Genomic DNA, 23,060 nt, shown 5'->3' with positions numbered 1-23,060 from the left:
CAGTAATATAGTAGAAGAGATCTGAGATACTCTTTTGAGTCCAAGATATATGAAACTGTCTATCAAAAAGGATAAAGTCCTCCTACATGAAATACTTTAACTCAGGCAAAAGGTGTATGAACCAAGTAAATCTCCACCCTGAAAGAATTTAGATAAATTTCCATGTGAAGCCATCTTTGTTATTTCCTTCTTTATTTACAAGTAATTGGCCACTTAGAATAAGCATGTGTGGACATTTCATGATTGACAATATCAATACAGCCCAAACTTTGATTTCTATGATTAAAAATTCTAATTTAAAATCACTTTCTCAATAAATATATTACATTTCAACACAAAGTCTAACAATTTAGAAGCTGCTCTACACGAGCAGTTGTAGTCCCTTTGAAGAAAATTACTTTTTATCATTACACACATACATTTATGTTTATATTATGGCCCACTGAAGGGGCAGATTAGACTGAAATCTGTGTGATGCTCTTTATACTACCAATTGAATGGTGTGTAGGGTTAACAATCATTTGTTTACACCTAACAGAGGTTTTCAACTATTTCACCTTTTTTTTTTTTTTCCCCCAATTAGGACTTAAGGAATGTACTGGGACAAAGTTGGCTTCAATGATCAGGTTGTTTCAAGTCTTAGAATTCAAACTTCCATTCTAAAATTTTATCAACAAAACACGGTGACTAAAAAAATCACTTTAAATCTTAAATATTGAAACACAATAGCATATAAAGATGGTATAACCTAAGATGCTTTTATTTCATTATATTTTCAGTATCTTTATGCATTGTACCAACAGAAATGTAACCTGTTCACATTGCCATTTTTTCCATTATGCAATCTGAAGCAACATACATGGTTTCCTTTTATTTTCATGAACAGATATTTAGACATTTCACACTTTGTAAAACCACGTCTACAATCTCCAATTCCATTCTTCTGAGAGGCAAAATTTTACAATTATCGAAGGCAGAGTTCTCTTTTTAGAACACCTTAAGTTTACTTATTAATTAGTAGAGTAGTGTATTTCGGATTCTTAGAATATGGAGCTAGAGGGTGCTCTTTCATACTAGAAAACCAACTATGTTGGTTTTTGTAAATATTGTACAGTATGTTCAAATATAGTTACTGAAGAACTCTGCAAAATTTTAATCGAAATCCCCTTTCAGTTTGTTAAATAATTTCTTGGGAGGACCACTGAAAGAGGTAGTGTCCTCATGGTCAAATCGTGAATCTCTTCCAAATTAATTCTTATAAAGGCAGTTCTGATTATGCTGATCCAAGTAATGCAGTGGTGGAAGGTTGGGTAAAGGTAAAGTTTTACTTTTAGTTTCCCCAAATGCCGTCTCACTTGATTTAGGAGGACTTGGAAATACCCAGGAATTGTCTTCCAGAGAAAGAGAATTTCTGCCATAAGAACTGTGTTCCTGAAAGCATGTACCATCATTAGGAATGGATCTCTCATTGTCTGTCCATGACTGGAGGACTGCTTTCTCTGATAAAACCTTTATATCTCCTGGTAAGGGGGAAGATGCGGCATGACAAAGAGCTTTGCCATTTGGTGAGAGAGGAGGATGTCTTGTGTATGTTGCAGTAAAATTCATCAAGTGCAGTTTTGTGCTGTCTCTTCCAAGGTCTTCACTGCATCCTACAGGGGCACAGGCTAAAAAGAAAACACAGACTAAATGTCAGATGACATTTGTGATCATAAAATTCGGTAACACTTCACTAATTTGACTGAATTCTAGAACTGGTGATGAAATTAACATTTCCAAGTTAGTGTGATCATTGAGGCACTGTGACTAGGAGATGACAGATGATCTGAGTTTTAATCCTGGATCAGCAATTTACTGTGACTTTAGATATTTATCTCTTAGCTGCTCCTGATGTCTCTTTCCTTGTCTGCAGAATGGATATAGAATTCCTGTCCCAACTATGTCATAGAGCTTTTAAAAGAGGAAGAACTACATATTTTTTAAAGTTGGAAACTAATACAGTTAAAATACATATAAAGATCCTGTTCTTGGCTCTTACTGTAGCTGGAGAAGGGTTGCAGACTGTTCACATGTCAGTGGGGACTGAGATAGTTCAATTAGCCAAAAAAAAAAAGTTTTGTACAAATGCAATGGCCTAGAAAAAGACTACTTAAAAGCTATTATTTCACCACAGCCAGCATGTTGGTAATACAGGTTTCTACTCTCCCTCCAGCTCCACCTACCAGTGTGGAAAGGTAAGTTTATCCTTAGCTCAAGAAGGATGGCCAAGAGTAACAAAGGCTTGACTTCATGCAATTTTAGAATAAACAGATTGAACGACATTATAAAATAAGCTCGTTGTTTTTCCTGGGAGGGTGGATAAGGATGGAGGAGAACTGGAAGTGAAGTGTTTGGCTTTGGAAAAAAGGTGATACAAAGGTCAGGAGAAAGGTTGTTCTAGTCTCATCTCTGTACTCCTCAAAGCAATGAGTTCTGTATAAGGAGTGGTGACCTTGAGCCTGCCACTGTCATAGGAAATGTGCTAAAAAACTTACGTTCCAAAGCACTGAAAAATACCTTATTAATCAGCTAGGAAGGAACACAAGGATAAGCCATGTCCAAGTATGAAAAGAGCATTGCTCCTTTACTATTCTTTGGTAGTTCTATTTATCATGTAAACAAAGCTACAATGAAAACCCAATGCAGAATTACTTTGTGAGTCCCTTTAAAGAGAGATCTTATTTGTACCATCAACCTTTGGTCTCAGATATAACTCTGGCCACTGGAAAACTCAAGGACAAAGTGAACCAAAAATTAAGCTAGACTTGCTAAAACACCATATTATTTTCCCTGATTTATATGTAACCAACTCTCTAAAAATGAAAAGGAGTTCTAAATTCAATTTTCCTTTCCAAAGTTTAACATTTTTCCTCACTAATAAACACTCCTGAGGACAAGTATTTATGACACAATCCCCTTGTGTCCTCTTAAGACAATGTGAAATATAAGTAAGTAATTTTAAACTAGACGGTGATTATTTTTTATAAAAAGTCCTACCTCATTTCTAAAAAGTAAATTTTAGGGCATTCAAATTTGTATCACACAACTTTTCAGAAATATACCTGTTATGTAATACTAGGTACAAATGTACTGATTTTTCTCTAAGGTATAAAAATAGCTTTGGCGAAAGTAGCTACTACTAGTTAACACAAAACTCAAAAAGTTCAATCAGTCAAGCAGTTGAATATGAAAGGCAAAGCAATGAAAATTGTTTGCTTGAAGGGCATAAGGGGAGAACACCTAGTCTTCGTTGTAATCAGCTATATCCTTTGTGGAAAGAAAAGCTTATAAGAAATGCAAAAACCCAAATAATGAATCAAAGTTTGTTTGTTTTTTTTTTTTCAAAACAACCTAAAAAGCTAGGTCTCCAGTGTATTCTGTACCACTGGAATGAAAATTTGCTTTTGGTGTCTTTTTTTTTTTTTTTAAATATATGAAGTAGCTGTGGTAAAAGGTCAACTAGAGCAAACTTAACACCTCAGTCTTATACACATAAGCAACACTTGGCTGAGAAAAGCCACAAGGGGAAAAGAATACAGTACTGAAGAAAAAACACATCAGCAACACCTTTATGTGTGAAGTTGACCAGTATGAGACTGAAGCCAAAGCAGAGAATGGGTAGGCTGCGAACATACTATATATACTTTGGCTTATCAATCTCTCATTTGATGAGATTTTGATAAGATACGACAGCTAGTTGCTCTTCAGGCAGTTTGGCTGGAATCAGTGGTTTCCGGTAAACAGTGACTTGCCTTTCTTGATTGCAGTTGAGGTTTTCAGTTTTCTTAGTAGTTCAGCTTGTACTTGAGTCACCAGATGTAAATTAGACATTTCTCTCTTCAGTTCCCAGTATGCATGCTGCATATTATCACTGAAATCAATGTTTTTACAAAAAGTTAATACTCATCATTCTTTTTTATAGACAAAAGGGAATAACTTTAGAAATATGCAGATCAAATTTCTGCTCCAATTAGTTTTGAGATGATGTAAATTGAATAAACAATTGAAAGATATTTAACTAGGGCATTAATAAGTGAAAAGATCTTGAAAGAATAATACTGTCCATCTGATATGTAGCAATTAACTGTATGATATTAAACAGGGTATAATAAAAATAAATATAACAGATGAGAGCTTCTTGCAGAGTCTCAGAACTGAGATTTTAGGCTATAATGTGCAGCTATTAATTAGTAAGTAGTAAGAAATATGTTCTTTATTTGCAAATCTGATTAACAGTAAAGTTACACTCATTCAAATATGGATCAATTTGTATTTATCCTTTGATTGTTTTGGCACTGAATTGAAATGATATATCAACTGCTGAATATATATCCAAGTCCACATTAAAATAAAATTTAGGTTTCATGTATTACATTCTTTATGTCTGACTGGGCTGTCTCATAATGTTGGTTCTAAACCAATGTGACATGACAGCACAAGACATGAAGAGCCAGATGATTTCCTGGTAAGGAAAAAGAAGCTAGAGAGGGAGGATTATATGAAACAGAAATGGAAACTTCAAAAATGCCTCTCCTATTTTTATAATTAAAAGTATTTTACCTCAATTATCTAAGAAATTATAATTAGTGATTTTAAACCTAATTTTTATAGATTCTGTTTTCCATTAAACATTCATATTTGGATATTCATTATTATTTTTTTGCTGCTTAATTACCAACTAAATGAAATTAAAATCTTCAGCATATATTCTCATTTTGTTGTACAGGAATATCACAAAGTATTAAGTATAAGACTAATAGCATTAAAAAATAATTATTACCCCTTAGAGATATTAGTGTAATTTTAGTAGTACAGAAATCAAACTAGACAAACATGTCACCTTATGCTTCAATTTTTGTGTTACCATAAACACTTAAACTTCAAAAGGACAACATTTTTGAAATCTAATATCTCAAATTACAGAAGTAATATAGTTTATATTTAATATATAATCTATAAAATATAATTATTTTGAATTATGTAAGGTGAAATACCTTTTTGTCAATAAACTTTACACTGCTTTTAAGAAAAATGTGCTTTAGTTTCTTGTAAACATCATTTGTTAAGTTGTAGTGTATTAGAAATCACAGGGCTTTTTGCAAGTTTTGAATAGGGGTCAAATAATTAGTTCACAAAATTAACCATGTCTACTTCACCAAAAAACATCTGAGATGTTTGCTACAATGAATTTCACACAGGAACCTGTCTTAAGTGTGAAGAGAGTTGTTGGTTTCTTGGTACAATTCTGGGCATTCTGTACGCTTTCCGAAGAGTTATTCACATTATATAGCAGTAAGTGTAAACACTGTACATGTGCTAATTCATTCAGTCATGGTATGAATAATACAGCTTACAAATAGTTTATTATTGGCGTGAGACAGTAAATCAGAGCCCGTTTTAGAGAAAACAGCAAATACTGAAGACAGTCTGAGAGCTAAAATACACAGCTAGGCACAGAAAAGAAGAGAAACAATTCTAATAATGGTGTTTACAGTGCCTAATACAAACTTTTCAGTTCAATTTAGTGAAGACTGCTTAAAACTTAGGTTTAATTAAAAACTAGGTCACTCAGTTTAATACACATGTAGTCTTCTTGTTTTTTGCTCTTAATGTAACCTGAATTTAAAACTACAGATAGGCAAATCTAAAATTATTACTAAGTATAGCTCACCCTCTTGTGGATAACAAAGTAACTGCAGTTAGTGTTTCCCAGTTTACAGTTAATATTAAAGTGCTATAATCTTCAAAGTGTGTAAAAAATTATTTTAAATTCTATCTACTTGAATAAAATGTTTAAACCATCATTTAAATGATACTAGAAAAGGCAAGTCGTCATCCCTAATTTTTAGCAGGCTTCCAATTAAACCTCTTATCTAGGTATTTCAAAGACAATATATAGATTGTGACCCTCCTATCCTCACCACAGTTCCTCAATTGGGAGTATAAACTTTAGTTGTTTTGCTTTAAATGCCACAAGCAAAATGCTATTAATGTATACAGTTGTCTATAAAGAACTTATACAACTACTTAAAAGATTGAAATGTAACACTGAAGCTTCTCAAATGAGAACTCTAAAAACAGATGAAGCACAAATAACAATGGCTGAGCACTAATATTAGGCACTTCACCACATTGTCACACCAACTTGGTAAAGTGGGTAACCTCATTTTACACACGAGGAAATGGGTTGAGAAGTCTACTGCAGTCTGCCATGTTGCTGTTTAAAGCTTTTTTTCACTTACCAGGTCTGATGACTGATCACTGCCCTTTTAGAGTAACATTTTTCATATCATCATCAATTATCACACACCTACAATATGCTGATTGCCAACACAATCTTCTCAGTATAAGTTTTATACTTCTCAGTATAAAACTTCACATCTCTGACTTTTAAATGAAACCTGCTTGTCCACAACTGAAGGAGGGAGTACACGTCCTGCTTACAAAGTGTAACATCTAAAAGCCATTTTCTTAATTGATACTATATCTGGAACTCTTTAATACAGAAATAACTATTCCTTGTATAAGAGAAATCCACTTACTTGAGTTTCTGCTTCAGCCATACATATTTTTCTTTAGCATTTGAAAATTTACTGAACTATTACATCCTCCATCACCACAGTAGAATTAAACTATGGGATATTCTTAGCCAAGAGTTATAGACTTAAAAGTGTGTATTTTGAGAACTGTGGTTCCCCCCAAACAAGTGGCTTTCATTTTTTATTGCAAGGCACAGCAAGAATCATTTCACACTGCAACCCAAAGTTCTAAGAAACCATACTTACCCTTATTGTGTGTAATGCACTCTGCTATTGGTATGTTCTTTCTTATTCCGTATTTTTACAATGCTTATTATAGCTAATAAAATTTCATAGCACTAAGGAAACACAGAAGAGCTTGAAAAACACTTATCTTTTTTTTTTTTCCTAAACCTGGAATTTACATTTTAGGAAGTCATCTGTAACACAGTTCCACAATATAAGTTTACAGATGATGAATAAAAGAAGTACAGTGACTCCATATCTAGATCTGGTTTAAAAACTAAAGCAATCAACCTAAAGCCAAAATCAAAACAGGAACTGGCAAGACACTGGTTAAATTTCTGATAGGGTTATTATTGTTAAACGATGTTTTATACAAGGAGTATCATACAAAAGGCCTCCAGTAATTAAAAGGTTCACTCTGTCTTACAAATCAGTATACTACCTCATTTGCCTGGCAATATGATGGAAGAAATACAAAAAAGGAGAGTTCCCAAAAAGCAAGCTATCCAAATAACTGAAAATTATTCCTTAAAAATATCTAAACCTTTAGTTAATGGTTTAATGGAAATATCCCTATGTACTTTCTCCAATATAGTAAACCAATCTGTCATCTGAATTGTTCCTCTTAAAAGTGGATGAAGTAACTTACAAAGATTAACAAAACACAAGAACATAAACTGGAAACAGGCGGAAATGATGAGGCGAAAAATACAAAACAAAATGCAGTGGAGAATGAGGCTAACATAAAAATGCATGATAAAAGTTTACCAACAGTAGGCCACAAATCTGGTTCTAAGTTTTCTAATATATAACCAGAAGAGAGAAACCTAATTGGTTTTGCAGTTCACATTGTCTACCTGATACAAATGCAAACCAATTTGCAAAAACACACAAGTGTATATGAGCACTGAGAGAGCCACTGGGACACGCTGTAATTACACAATTCTTTCCATACATCTGTTGACACGGATTTAACACAAAGTAACTTTTAAACTGAATTTAAGGCAATTCTTTCTAAAAACTCCTCTGAATTGATACTGAGCTTTAAAGAACTGCGAGATTACACTCTGGAGCCACAATTACAGCTTTGCAGCCTTGAAAACGGAATCGTCTCCTTGGGACTACAGCTTTCCCCAAATCCTGGCACAGAGAGATTTTAATATCTGTTAGTTATCTGATGCCTTCAAACAGGTATTTTTTGGGGGAGTCAGGTTTTCAAGAAATTCTTAGTGGATATGATCCAAATTATGTAATCTCCCATGAATGGAAGCAGAAATTCCATTCTATATCACATATTTCGAATGTACTATTTATATAGCCCCTGTATTTGATCTCTCTTGCTGATATTTATTCATTCTTTACTCCTTTCTAAGCTGATTAGAAGTGGCTTACAAAAAGGACAATACAGAAAAATAAGGGGAACCCTAGGTTGACAGGAGAAAAGAAGATAACTGACAAGATAATTTTCAGAAATAGTTTACATGGACACTATACTAGACACATTTTTCAAAACAAAGAAAAAGTTTCCTTGCAGTAAACTTAGATAAAATTCGAAGGCATAATTGAAGTACTGTTCAAATGGCAGAGTTAAATAACTTCAACAGAGACTGTACTGCCAGCTCACAAGCCGAATAAAACAGTTACTGACGGCACTTTATAGAAAAAGTCTGCCAACCCCTGATTTAGAAGAATGGCTGTATGTCATTTCCTCAGATTGTTTTTCCTAATTGATCATTTCTCTCAAGCAGGTTTTTGATAGAAATTGGCCTGACACAATTCACATTATTTACTTAGGTCAGTAAACTTTGGAAACCAAATGACAAAACAATGAAGTCAGATCACTATTTTTTATTGGATGGAGGGTAACAATGTAGAGAGGCTATCTTAACATAGTAGAAACAACAATTATTAGATAGTTTAAAACACAGAACTGAAGTTACTTAAGTAAAAATGATACGTATTTGAGGAAAAAGGGTTGAAAAAGTATATGGACTCTGATGGCTACTTCTATTCTTATGGGAAGAGGGAACAGTCCTCAAAATTCATGCTATCCCATGATTGCGCCACTGCACTCCAGGCGGCGCTACAGAGACTCTGTCTCAAAAAGCAAACAACAAACAAAATAAATTTCATGCTATCCCAAAGACTAACAACGGCCAAGTAAGCTCTTAAGACAAAGGAATGTTATTGTATATAGATAATGAATAATTCTTCATGTACAAATTCAGTATTACAGAATACTTCCACAAAGCTAGTTCCCTAAAATCATACCTAAAATATTACTAAATGTTCAGAAAGTTTAAGGCATCCCATTTTTCTGCTACTTAAATTCAAAGCTGTTATTAACAATTAAATTTTATTTTATATATATATTGTGATCAGAGGTTACATTCAGTATCCAAACAACATCCATTTTTTGTTTTTAGGGTTAAGTCATAAAAGAAATCTAAGGACCTACACAAAGTGACTTATGGAAGAGGACGATGTATTATTTTAATGCTGAAGAATGGTCATACCTTGAAATGCTTAGTTTTTGGAGATCTCTGCTCTTCAGATTGTCTTCCTGATATGGATCCTGTCAATTGTTTTAAAAAAAGGAAGTTTAAAAGTTGTAATTTTTACATTTTATTTAGTCTCAGCTCTTACATTACCAGAGACATGTTTCAGGTTTTACAGAATATATCTGTAAGTGCAAAGAATAAAATTGGATTTTAAACTCAATTTTAATGAAACACCTCCAATCTGTAACAAATATCTCTAAATCACTTCCAATAATTTAAAGTATGCTAATACTTTAATTTTCTTTAAAAGAATAAAATTGCTCTCATTTTGTAAAAGACCTTGTAATCTTACAAAATATATTTCTGAAGACACCAATCTGAAGTCTATATTCAAAAAAGTATTACACATTTATCACATTTCTGTTTACTTATGGTACAGGTGAATGAATTCTATGGGAAAATGGAAGTTTTTTGGTATTTTACTTTTTGTAGTACTACCAAAAACACACCAGAATTTTAACAGGTTACTGTTTTAAAATGTCAGCATACATTTCCTCCTTCCACATGGATTAAAAATGACCTGGCGAGGACATCATAAAGTCCCTATATGCTTTTAAATTTAGTTTATTTAGTTTGCAGATGTGACAGAAAGAACCTTCAGAAGATATTTTTAAATGGACTTAGTATGTTTGAGACAACTCTAACACACTTATTTGCAATGCATTCTCATTTAACGATCTGTAACAAATAATGATTACCACAGGTATTAATTCTACTGGCAGATGTGGCCAGTATAAGCTCAGAATACCAATTTTAATTTTATTATTTCTTACTAATACAATCTAAATTATATAATTTGCAGTGAAACATTAAAAAGCAACACAAGGACTTCATAAGTACTCTGAACTTGAGAGTAAAATGTGAAAAATACCTAATCTTACAGGAGTTAAAACATTTCTGGATCTCTGATTTTAATACTCTTAACAGTTAAATTAAATCTTAGGGAGCCCATGGAGAGGGGAAACAGAACTGGCCCAGAACTGGCCCACAGGTCCGGGAGGTCTGACCATTAACAAGACATATATCCTTGGACCTTGTTTTTCCTGTTCCTTGCAGGAAATAATGGAATCTGATCAGATCACTTATAGTATCTTCATATCATCAATTAAAATCTTTTAAAAAAATTAGTATATACTTACGCATACATGTTCATTGAAAATCTTCATTTTTAAAGCCAACAATATAAAAAATTTGACAGTTTGAGTGGGAAAATGTTTTTCCAACTACTATCTAACAATTCAGAGACTCTAATGTACATCAGCAGTAAGCTCATAGGGACTGTATCTAGTATTCAGACGCTTTTGTTGCTAGTAATAGACTGCCTATGTCCTAAAGGTGATAATGCATCTGTTCCCCAACTAGTGCCATATGATGTGGGAGTTTCATATAAGGTGAAGCCCATGGCTACGAAATCTTGGGAAACAATGTTCAAGTTATATAGGTTTCTATATACAGCAGAACCTTTAACATACGACAGCACACTGTGAATCTCTAACTGGGCTACTGCTATTAGGGATTTCAGACGTCTTCTAAACCAACTTGATTTTACTGATCCAGTATCTCTTTTACTTCTTTGGCCCTAGAGTCTGTATTTCTCACAGGATCAACTGTTCTGAATATAAATGGCTGGAATATTAGGGGACACAGAAAGTCTAAAAAGCCCATAGTGGAACTGCCCCTGTAACCTCACTAACATGACATACTAATGAACTGAATTCCCTCACTAAACACTTAAAAAAAAAAAAAAACCCCAAACAAAAAAAAACACTACTATATCCATGTAGGATGCTATTACATACTTCAGAAGGTTTTATAAAATGCTTCACTGAAAGTGTCATCTTAAAAAAAACAAAATTTGTTAATATGGCTAGAGTAATGTGAGCTAGAGTAATATGGCTAGAGTATTGTGAACATAAATTTCTCTCCTTGGCTTCCTCTCAGATTCGTGTATCCAAGAGGACTCTGGCCAGCAACATCATTGAAAGAAGATTTGCAAGTATGCATCAAGATTTCAACTCGGAACCCTTGATAAACTGTTATTTCCACTCTTCCTCTTCTTTGTTCATTTATTTTAGTTTGAGTAAGCCCTTTTTAACTTCACAGCCTCACCCTACCCCTAATAAATGCCTGTGAAGGTGGGGGCCATCTTATAAATATTGCCTTTTCAATATTCCTCTCTTAGCTCATCTTAACTATTAAAAGTTTCTTGTCTCTCAGACATAATTTAGTCATCATTTAAAGAAAGTGATTTCTTCTACCTCTAGAAGTCTGTTTCTGTGATTTGGTTACTTATGACAGATGAATTTAAACTAAAAGCAAATTTATTCCCTAGCACCATCTAGTGGAAAATAATAACTAAAATGCTAAGAATAGAAATTTCAATACATATAAATACCTAAAAATACTGACCTTCTGGATTACTCTAATCAAATTTTTTAAAAAAGCATTTATCTACTGAACATACTATATAATGGCCACTATGCTAACTAGCTGTGATTAATATACTAAGTCCTGTGAGCATGACAGTCATGTTTGATCAGGAGAATAAAACTGTGTCCCCTAATATTCTAGCCATTTATATTCAGAAACAGTTGATCCTGCAAGAAGTACAGACTCTAGGGCCAAAGAAGTAAAAGAGATACTAGATCAGTAAATAAAGTTGGTTTAGAAGACGTCTAAAGGCCCTAATAACTGCTTTACATACACTAATTTAACCTTCATGAAAAAAGGTATTTAATGTCTACTTTACAGAAAACAACTTCCAAAAAGTAAAATGGTGTTCCTAATGTTACAGTTAATAAGCAACACCAAAATTCAGAGCTAAGTTTCCGATTCCATGGTACTGCTTCCTACACTACAACAAAATATCCATCACGTATAAAGGCTATCAAATTATTTCCTTTCAAACAGAATATAAATACTGACAATTATAATTCAGAACTTCAAGGTGCATATCCTTTCTTGTAGACCCATCTTTTGAAAAGAGGCTTCTCAGTGGTGACAGCAACTGATCTGTGGAACAAGGATGCTGAGTCTTTGAAGGAATTGTGGTGTGTGGCCACAAGCTCAAAGCTGGGAACAATCAACTTTATATGTCAAGTAGGAAAAAAAACCACTTTGGCTCTAGCGGGAGATGACAATAATTTTTGTAGTGTTTCCCTTTTATCAGGGATGGGGGTGCCAAAGTGAGTTCTCATTGCCCATTTCAGAGGAATTCATTTGGCCAAGGACTAGGCAGAGTGCTATATTATTCTCAATGTCTGGCTCATTCTTATCGAGTGGTCACCTCTCATAAAAACTACATTACAGAAGAAAGAAGTATCAGCTCCATCTAAGAACACTTGAGATTCAGGGCAGAATCTGGAAAGCAGTCAGGAAGTATGGGATGGAGTTCCCCTTTCAGGTGGCAGTATCCCAGAGGAACAAGAAATAAGAAACACAATTCCTCGATAGTGTTAGAATGCTTTGGTAGGCAAAATGGTTGAGTGCAGAAACAATTATGTAACTGGTTATACCTTACTTTGAGACACATGAATGCATAAAATGGCTATTTGCTCCAGACTACTAAGCTTTTCAATGTCTTGTAATAATTATTTAAAATCTGCATTTGGTGCACTGCTGTCACACTACTTTGCTACTTTATCATTTCTTCTTTTAATCTCAACACTGTCATGACGTCTGAAAACATAGATCCAAGCTTGTTAGAACCTCGTGTAAAATATTGGGCAAATAGACTCTTGGTGAGGACCTAAGAGGCAGCTTGTTTTAGTGGTTGACTTCAGGCTAAACACACTTCAGCAACTTGGCAGGTTTTTGTTATTGTTTCCAATTCTTAAATTCTCAGCTATTTGCTGGTAGTTAAAGATGCCCCAAAGTATTAGTCTTTTGAAAATAAGTAAGCTCTGTCATGTTTTCTTTGTTGGTCATGTTGTTTTGTTTAATTCTAAAACTTGAGTTGTCCCTTATGATATATAAATTAATGAAACTATTAAGTAAAATAATATAGGACTTAAAACCTGAGTACTCTTTAAACTTTACAGAGAAAAAAATAACAAGGAAATTGAAGGAAAGAGTCTGAAAGAACAGTTATAATAAACTAATAAGCTTACTAAAAATCAACCTTTTAAACAACAAAATTAATTTTGTGACAGACTAAAAGTATATGGCATGTCAAATTTTAGCAGAAATGCTTAAAGAGGTAGATAAACAAGAATTTTTTTATTCTCTAAGTAATTACAATTTATTTTAACGCTATGGTTTAATACATACTTAGTTATAAATCCTACATATGATGTACAAAGAACACTGAATTTCTCGATTTAGTAATTCTGTAATACCGTCTGTTTGGCTTTCTGTAGTTCTATTTTGAGATCGCTACATTCTTTTCTCATTAGTTCCAGCTCTTGTTCCAAGCCATGGATCTTCAGGTCACAGCTCAACTTTTCCACCTCCCAGTTTGATGAAGGTGTATTTAAATTCCTCATCACTACAAAAAGGATGGACAATGGAATTGTTATCTTTTCCTTCCACATTGATTGCAATTCTTAAAAATAGGTTACTCTGGTAAAATGTAGATAACAGAAAAACTATCATAAAACATATATGATCAATAGTTTTTTAAAAACAGTAATTATTAATACTTTCAAATATTTATGCTAAGGAGAGTAAGAAATCTAGCAATCTTGTTTTAGAATTTCTAAAGACAACTACATTAAAATCAAGCATGTGCTAAAATTGCAGACAGATCAATATTCTACATAAGGTTAAAACAGTGACAAAAATAATAAACTGAATAAACTGAGGCTCAGCTAATCATTCCATCTAGTCCTCTCAGAGAATACGAAGTTTGACCAACAAGCTCAGAGTATGATGTCAAAACAATTTATCCTTAAACATTCCACTGCAGAAACTCAATACAACTGGATACTGCTTTATTCTTTAATTAGTAACTCAGTCTCTCTAGCTACAAAAAGCCCCAACTAGTTATGCTAAGAGACCGCATCTCAATCTCCTATCAAAAGGTCTCTCAGAGGCCCACTCTTAGCTTGTCTCATCAGAACGAATATTCACGGGAACAGGCTATATTCATCCATATGCCCCAGATCCAACTTTCCACCCCAACATTTCATCTGCACCTTTTAACAACCTTCGGAAAGAAAAAGAAATTGTAACAACTCCACAGCAGCGTGTTTAACCGTGGGCAAGATGCTCAGTAAGAAAGAGAAGCCGGGACAACCAACGGGCTAGGTGATTTCACTTCTGCTGCTTGCTCCTGCGCTTCTACTCTCTTCCTCTTCTGCTTCATCACAACCTAGACCTGAATAAAAACCATCACACTTTCTCTAGGAAAAGTGCAATATATAGCTAAGGAAAAGTTAAAGGAAGTTGATATTATGTGAAGGTAGAACAGAGAAATTAACATAAACCTAAAAGGTAAAAAATAAGGTCTTAGCATATGGATACAGAAAACTGTTGATATTACAAATAAATGGAAAAATATGCTAATTCTGTTGGAATACTTATAACAAGTAACTGGCATACCCTGCTGAGTTTCCACCTCTGTCCTCAGCTGGAGGAGTTCTACTTCTTTAGATTGTAGCTGCTCATTCAATACTTTCAAAGATTCAGAGTTGTCTTTATTCTAGTTAAGTAGGGAAAATGCCAAATTACATTCCATAAAATCTACACGATGGTATTATATTGCAATTTTCAGGTAGATATTGAAAAAAACACATTCTTGTCTTTAAAAGCAAGGTGAGAAAATGAACTCAGTTTCTCAGAAATCTCTTTTTTTCTTTTTCTAATTTAGGACATCATTATTCACTGGCTTAAAAAAAAAAAAAAAAAAAGACTAAATCTACCACGTCATAATTTTTCAAAGTCAGTCAGTGGTGTTAGACATATTTAAGTCCTAAACATCATTACATACTAAATATTTTACATAAAAATAAGTTAAAATATTACTAAAATTTCCATTTTGCCTTGAGCATATATACAAAATTTTAATTACTAAATGTGAATATTTAACTTACTTCTAATTTTAAACCTCTTGAAGGAGAAAATTCATTTCCAAAATACAGATGTCATTCTTTTCAAACCAACTTACCATTTTGTCCAGTTTGCTCTTCAAATTATCTCTATCAATGCAAACCTCTCGATATGCATGATAGGCCTTATTTACTTGTTCTCGTCCCACGGAACTTGTTTCTTCATCAAATCGAGCTATTAGCTAATGGTATGAAATTAAAAGAGAAAGCTTAAGAGAGTATTCTATAGATAAAAAATAAGTCAGTGTTCTGATGGCTCCATATCTTACTTGAATTGTTGTAATAAGGGGATAAAGCCTGGATTCATTAGGTGAGTATTTCATTTCCACACAATTAATCTTTACAAAGAAAGCAAAAATGTGCAGAATATTTTTTGAAGTTTTCTATGCTTTTACCTAATCAGTATTTTATAATTCATGGTATCTGTTTTATCACATTAAATCATAACTACAACAGAGTATAGATGTGATGCACAGTGCTTAGATGTTTTTCAAATTAAAAGTATCTAACTTTCAGGAGAAAAAGCATCACCTTAGGGCATACTTGACTTTTTTTTTTTTCCCGAGACTGAGTTTCACTCTTGTTGCCCAGGCTGGAGTACAATGGGGCGATCTCAGCTCACTGCAACCTCTGCCTCCCAGGTTCAAGTGATTGTCCTGCCTCAGCTTCTGACGAGCTGGGATTATAGGCGCACCACCACGCCCTGCTAATTTTTGTATTTTTAGTAGAGATGGGGTTTCACCATGTTGGCCAGTCTGGTCTCGGACTCCTGACCTTAGGCAATACACCTGCCTTGGCCTCCCAAAGTGCTGGAATTACAGTTGTGAGCCACCGTGCCCAGCCAAGGCATACTTGACTTTTTAAGAAATAGATGTGCGTGTTAATTCATTAAATCCTTCATATTATAGAATAGGAATTAATAGGATTGTTGGTCATGAAGTACAGAAATATTTCCAATGTTAACTATACATAAAATCTCATTTTTCTACTAAACTTTAAAATAAAGCTACATGATCCAAAATGTTACCTTCTCTCACTGTATCCCAGTATGTTACAAATTTACATAATCAACATTAAAGTAAACATAATTCATATCAATACAAAGAAATTATAATTATTTTACAACCGACTCCTTTCCTCTTACTTCCTACCAAAAATGAATCAAACTCTACCAAGCTCCATCTTCAAGTTTTTTTTATATAGGATAATTCATTTCCTTGGATAATTAATTTCCATTATACAGGACAATGCATTCTTTATCCTTTGTGGTAGCTGCTCTTTGTAGGATAAAAATGCTCTGACCTGAGCTGAAAAAATATAAACTAAGCTAAGTTAAAACTTTAAAACTCAAAAACAAAAGGATGACTGAAGAATATTCCTCATATATAAAGCCAAGTAGATTGGTGCTTTACATTGAATCAGCTACCTTACTTATATATTCTATAACAGGTGTGTCACAATTGTACATGGAAAGGTAAACAGAAAACATCAGTTTATCAGTTAAAAGCATTATTCCTATTACATGTGTTAAACAAGAGAAAGAATGTTGAAGTGAATATTTCAGCCCTGGTAAATACATTATTAAACCTATTGGACAATGTTCCAGAAGCTTCCTCCTTTGATACTTAATATCTTTTGTCAGTGTATCTTTTTTTTTTTTTTTTTTGCCCAGATTTGAAAATTCTGAATAAAATACATACAGCTATGAAGGTAAGTAAACCTGAAAATGAAATAAAAATATTTGGAATATAATTCCAAGTTATTAAATCCTCTCCTACAGATACAGGTACAAGTACATGGTACGTGAAATACAGGATAAGTATAATGCCCAGAGTTTTCAGATTAGCAGTGAGTTATTCTTGGAAATTTAGTACAATCATGGAAGACAGCACAAAAAGTATTCAAAATTTCAAATATTTCGAATTATTCCTTATGTCACAAACACAATGAAGGTAAAAGATAAAAATTACCTTTTCTTCCAAAAATCTTATTCTCTTCTTTAACAAAGAGTTCTCTTTCTCTGAATCCTTAAGTCGTTTTTTGATGTCTTCATATGCAGTGACAAGAGCAAAATGGGAAGCAACAGATTCATCTCCTGAATATATTGAAACTGGAGTCACTGTATCTCTCTTATGGGCTTTTTCATGATTCAGAATACAGATATCATCTTCTACCAGTGCATCCATGACAGCTGTTTAAAAGACAAAAAATATGAATGACAAATGTCTCACTGAATAAGTGAAAAGGAAAAAAAGTTATAGTTAGAATAATGTAAATACTAGGACAATGTTTAAAAACCAGACTGCCTGGGTTATATTCTAAACTCTACCATTTAGTGTCTGACTTTGGGCAAGTTGCTTAACCTCTATGCTTCAGTTTCCTTATTTATAAAGTACAAGGAATAATAGCAAATACCCCATAGAATCTTAAGAATATTAAATGATATCTATAAACCACTTAAAACTATAATTGTTAATATGTTCTATAAAAATCTGAAATATCAGCTTCATTAAAACAATCAAAATTTCTTAAAATACTTCATCCCCAAATATTCCTTCTCCTAACATTTCCACTTAGATCTATTAGTAGCAAGTTTTATAGCTTCTCAATTTATAACTTCTCAAAAATTCTGAGTATAATTCATTACAACATATTAATATTATAGAAGTCTTAAAGCATACTCTATCTTTCCATACCAGTAATTGGTTATGTTTGTTGTATATTTAGAAGACAAATTAATCAACACTTGAGTGTCCAATATGTCCCACTATCATATACTACATTATTTTATCTCTTTCAATTATCTGAACAATTCTATGAAATAGGTATCATCTATATTTTATAGGTAGGTTTTAGAAAGTTGGATTAGCCCCGTTAAATCTAGAAGAATGTTAAGCTCTGTGAGGGCAGAGGCTATGTCTGTTTTGCCCATCATTGTGTCCCCATCTCATCACTGTGTAAAAATTGCTCAATAAATACTGATTACTGAATGAAGAGTGGGTACAGTAGGATTCAAATCAAACTCTGACTTCAAAACCTAAGAGGCTAGTTACCTTCATTGTTTAACGAAAAACTGACTTGCTCTGAACATCTACGTTTGCTGTTAGGTTCAGCATTACTTCTCTGAGAGTTATGTTCCTGAAAAACATGATGGAAGGAGAAATTGTGGCTAAAACCTTTTAAGACCTCCGGGGAAAAAAAGAATAAGAGGCACTTTAGATCATGCAAAAGAACCCAAAAAGTTCTTTTAAATATTTTTTAGTTTAAAATAAAAAACTAAATATAACATTCTAAAGAAAGATTATCAATTGAATTTCATGTATCTTAGGTAATTATTACTAGAAAGTGAGTTTTTAACTATCCCTTGTTTGAAATAAAACTTGGTTACTTACTAACATCAGTCACTGTTCAAGAACATTATAGATGAAGAAACTGAGGTAGGAGGAATTTAAGTATTTTTTCCAAAGTAGCATAGTAAGTGGAGAGTTGAGATGTAAACATAGACAATTTAACTACAGCCTTGTTTCCAACCCGTTTCACTACGCCTGCTTTCTTCCAAAATGTCTAATCTCCCTTCTCGTATCAACTAATGCCTATAACATTTCTTTTGCCTTATTTCAGACCACATGAATACCAACAAAAGGTTTTGTGTTTTTCTGGGTCTGGTCTTATATCATTGTATTTTTGCTTTTCTAATTGTACAACTAAAAACTTCCAATTGTCAACTAAAGCAACAGTTGGGAGCACCTAAGCAATTTGCATCTAGGAAAAAGCAAGGCAGGTTAAAATCAATGTGTACGCTACAAGTCTTGAGTAGGTAAAACCTGCCATCTAGTCAATCTTCACTAACATCAATTTAACATTTTCTAACCACACAGGACAATTCCCACTCTTAAGGTACAATCTTTCCCAGTTTTTCAATAAAGTCCAAGAACAAGAATATACTATGCTACCTACAGTATACCAAAAAAGTGGCAGATTCTCAGAACCATAATTAACTCATGCTGCTTCTGATGCAAGCTGTATTTGCTCCCAATGATGAAAAGTTTAAGTTTTCTTCCTCTAAAAGAGTTTACTTTTCAGTCTCCAGATTTAATGATATTCCATAATAAGAGAAAACATATTCCTGTCATGCTCTTGCTAGCTGAAACTCCCGTTATTTCAAAAACCTGTACTTTTTCAAAAGAAAAGTACAGGTTTTTCTCATATTGCAAACTGAAAGTATGCATATATATCTTCATATAAGAAAGACTCTTACACACACACACACTCTCCCCTTAAAAGGAGAGCAAGTTAAATAAGCATTAGATGGCTAGGTAAGCTGTAGAATGCAGTTCGGTTTAAGGAGAGGTAAAATTGTGTCCATAGATGTTTGACTTAAATAATTTAATACTCAACCCAATGGGCAGAATTTATTCGATGTGGATTTTTTCTAAAGACAGCTGAAAACAAGAAATAACATAAACTGCTCTACAAAGTCAAAAACAGATATCCTGCAGTTTGTGTATTTTAAAGATTAGGGCTCATGCACCTCTGTTTTACAGAAAGTTCTAACTAGCTCAGCTGTGATTTATTGTTCATTTTTATCATGAAACAATCATTTACACAGCAAGGAAAACCCAGAGTGAGAGGCAGAGTTGTGCAGAAAAATAATTATTATACCATAAAGGTAGGTAATAAATTTGAAACAACAGAACGCTATGGGGGTCTGAGGGAACGGGGAGAAAAAGTGGTTTTCAAAGAAGATGCCACAAAAGAGCAAATGTCTCTTAAGACTGTATTCTTACGTGAAGAAAATGGTTATTTTCATTGTACTGTACTTACTGTACTTACACCTTCACAGCTTGCTAACTTCCAGTCACATGCATTTTTCTACCACTTAGCTAAGTACTGTTATGAACAAAGTCTTAGAAAAGTTAAATACCTTACCTATAGCTACACAGCTAATCAGTGACTACGGTGAGACGTGAACCCAAATAAGCTGTCTTCTAAGTCTATGGTCTTAATACAACATTTGGAGAGGCAATACAAAAGGGATTCTGCTTATCCTAAGAAGAATATGGACAAGGCATAACTATGTCATAAAGAACACTTGCCCAGGATTCAGAAACACAGACTCTAGTCTAGGATTTGCCACCGTGATTATAGTTTAGTTTGCTTTACCTCTCTAGATCGAAATTTTCCCACCTATCTAGAATGATAGGGTTAGACTACATCACTAAGATGCCACCTTACTAAACTGTGAAGGCAAAAGTTTAATACAAATACAGAATGGCAACCTAAACAGAGAGAAGGGAATTCACATTTATGCCAGGAGCTGCATAAAACGTATGGTACACACATTATCTCAAGTCCACACCAAACTTGGCAAGGAAGGTATTAGCACCATGATAAATGAGGAAACTGAGGCTCAAAGAGGTGAGATAAATTGCCTATATTCACACCAGCAGTATGTGACAAAACTGAAGCTTGAATCGAGGCCTAGATGGTAGGCTCTTTATTCAATATTGCCTCCTGAAGTAAATCATATTTAGAATTTTCATCACCTTTCTACCTCTGAAAAGCTAGGATATTCCCGAACCCATTTCGTACAATCAGTCAAAATACTATGGAGCAAGGATTAAGTCTTATGAAGACGAACAGACCAATGCTTATTCCCCTTCCTCTATTTGTAATGAAATAGGGGCGGAAATAGCCTAACTAGTTTATGAAGACGGGTCACCGAGTACCTCTTTTCAAGACATCATCTCTCATGTGCGTACATTCGCAATAAAATGACCTGTAATTCAGTAAATGTCCAAAAATGTACTCAGCATTATATACAACATGAAGAAAAACTTCAGTTCCATTTTTATGACTCACTGAGTTATCCAACAAACCGCGTTAGTCCAGAAATCAGTTTGTATTGCACTGAATCATAAGACTCTTCCACAGTTAGCATAGGTATGAAGAGCAGTCTACTTCTTTTCATTCCTTTCATACAGTAATACCTCTAATGCAATTCAATGTTACTGGTGTTACTGATAATTATTTTCTAACAGTACAAGACAACTATACTTGCACTCTGAATATAAGTGCCATAAAAAAGAAAAAAGTTAGATTGGTCCTGTTACTTCACGGATTATAAAAAAACTTCATCATTTTACTTAATAAACATGACAGGGTTCTGCATTGGTAATTAACAGTAGCCAAGTGTTTATGGTACACCAAGCAGTATGCTTCATCTTCTGGAGAAACTCTCTCATTTGTTCTTCATAAGCATTCAGTAAATCTATGTAATACCTCCGAGGTTGTAAATAATCTCCTCAGATTACAGGTGGAGAAATTGAAACATGAAAACATTAGAAAGTAGGGGAGCCAGAAATGAAAATCAGGCAGCTGACTCCAGAGCCACCATAACTCTTAGAAACTATGCTTTGGTGACTTAGAGTATGTATTACCCCTATTTCAGAGATAAGGAAAATGAGGAAGTTTAGCCTTTCCCCATTGTCAAGTAAGTGGAAAAATCAGCATTCAGATACTGGTGTTCTGACCTAATCCAGTGTCATTTCCCATTGTGTTATGCTGTCTCTTTAATATTAAAACCTTCTATTTGCGTAAGACGTCTCGCTTACAAACAGTATCACATTAAAATTTTGTAAATATCCTGTAAATGATGCACTGTTCTCAATTTACAGATGATGGAATGATCACAAGATTGGGCAATTAGATATGGCGTTTTTAGAGAAATGAAATTGTGCCTTGAGATCTTGCTCAATCCAATTTGATATTCCAATCTAAAAACCAAAATGCCTTCTATACTTAAGGAGCAAGGGTTAATTTCAATCCTGGTACGTTTGTCTTTGATTACCTTAGCAAATTTCCATTACGTCTTGGAGCAACTGAGGTTTGATTGGTATTAAGAGTTTTCCGGGGGATTTTATCTCGCTTTCGAGTATTGGGGTTTCTTGTGTGTAGAGGGTGTTAGCTTACCTTGCACGTAGTAGTAATTACTCAACAAACAGCCGAAGGCTGGAATGAATACCGTACACAGGTTAGACATTGGAGAAACGACGAATACCTGTTAGCCCTCGATCAAGTGCAGGACGTCGATATTCACTACTCAGATGCCCCAGGGAGTGCCGTCCTAGCCAACGTCCCCCTTTTCTTTCCGATAATTTGTATCGGAAAGAAGCATTTGGCAGTCCCAACGAATGAAAAAAACCCTCAAGGCGCCCCAGTAAGAAAAGGAGGAATTAGAGAAGTGAATGACCAAGAAGGGCCTGGACAGCTGGGGGTGAGGGTGACAGGGGAAGGGGTGTGGACAGCTGGGTGTGGGGGTGACTGGGGAAAGGGATGCCCAGGAGTGGGCCGCTCCCTAGTCAAAGGAGGGGGCGCGGGAGGGAGTAAGAGAAAAATGACGTGTCTCTTCGGACCAGCAACAGCAACGGAGGTTGGCCGCGGCATTGCCCGCATCCCTAACCTCCACCCGGCCCTGGCGAGTCACTCACCCAGAAGCCAGGCTACGTAGGGCCGCCCCCAAGGCCGCCGAGTTTCGATTCCTTAGTGTTTGGAAACGGACCGAAAACAAACCGGGTCGCCAGGGGTCACCACGGGCTTCCGGTTTCTTCGAAGACACCGCCGCTTCCACAGCGAAGGGAGTTGCACCG

At 34.4% G+C, this 23,060-nt stretch overlaps 1 protein-coding gene across 5 annotated transcripts; it reads right to left on the bottom strand.

Annotated features, from left to right (window-relative positions):
* Window positions 1-737: 737 nt before the first annotated feature.
* Window positions 738-23,041, bottom strand: LOC105488961 (5-azacytidine induced 2). Of its 5 annotated transcripts, XM_011753516.3 has the most exons (9): window positions 22,902-23,039; window positions 18,465-18,549; window positions 17,382-17,602; window positions 15,471-15,593; window positions 14,906-15,005; window positions 13,702-13,850; window positions 9,320-9,378; window positions 3,792-3,910; window positions 738-1,667 (listed from the first exon to the last, which is right to left on the bottom strand). In XM_011753516.3, exons 3-9 carry the CDS (start codon window positions 17,595-17,597, stop codon window positions 1,249-1,251), a joined length of 1,185 nt encoding a protein of 394 aa, XP_011751818.1. In that variant the 5' UTR covers window positions 17,598-17,602; window positions 18,465-18,549; window positions 22,902-23,039; the 3' UTR covers window positions 738-1,248. The 5 variants fall into 5 exon arrangements, with proteins under 5 accessions (XP_011751818.1, XP_011751817.1, XP_070946882.1 ...); XM_011753515.2 differs by lacking the exon at window positions 18,465-18,549 and having other exon boundaries at window positions 22,902-23,041; XM_071090781.1 differs by lacking the exons at window positions 18,465-18,549; window positions 22,902-23,039 and adding an exon at window positions 22,384-22,764.
* Between the last annotated feature and the right edge of the window lie 19 nt (window positions 23,042-23,060).

Source organism: Macaca nemestrina, chromosome 2, assembly GCF_043159975.1.
Source record: "Macaca nemestrina isolate mMacNem1 chromosome 2, mMacNem.hap1, whole genome shotgun sequence".
In the NCBI taxonomy this organism is placed as follows: domain Eukaryota; kingdom Metazoa; phylum Chordata; class Mammalia; order Primates; family Cercopithecidae; genus Macaca; species Macaca nemestrina.
This window is presented reverse-complemented; position numbering and strand designations above follow the sequence as displayed.

Coding starts and splice junctions, on each gene's coding strand:
- LOC105488961 (XM_071090781.1), bottom strand. CDS start 22,453: ATGTCTAACCTGTGTACGGTATTCATTCCAGCCTTCGGCTGTTTGTTG. Junction 17,603..22,383: donor TAATTACTACTACGTGCAAG/GTAAGCTAACAC, acceptor TCTTTTAAACAG/CTGTCATGGATGCACTGGTA. Junction 13,851..14,905: donor AGAGGTGGAAACTCAGCAGG/GTATGCCAGTTA, acceptor TCCTTTTTGTAG/TGATGAGGAATTTAAATACA.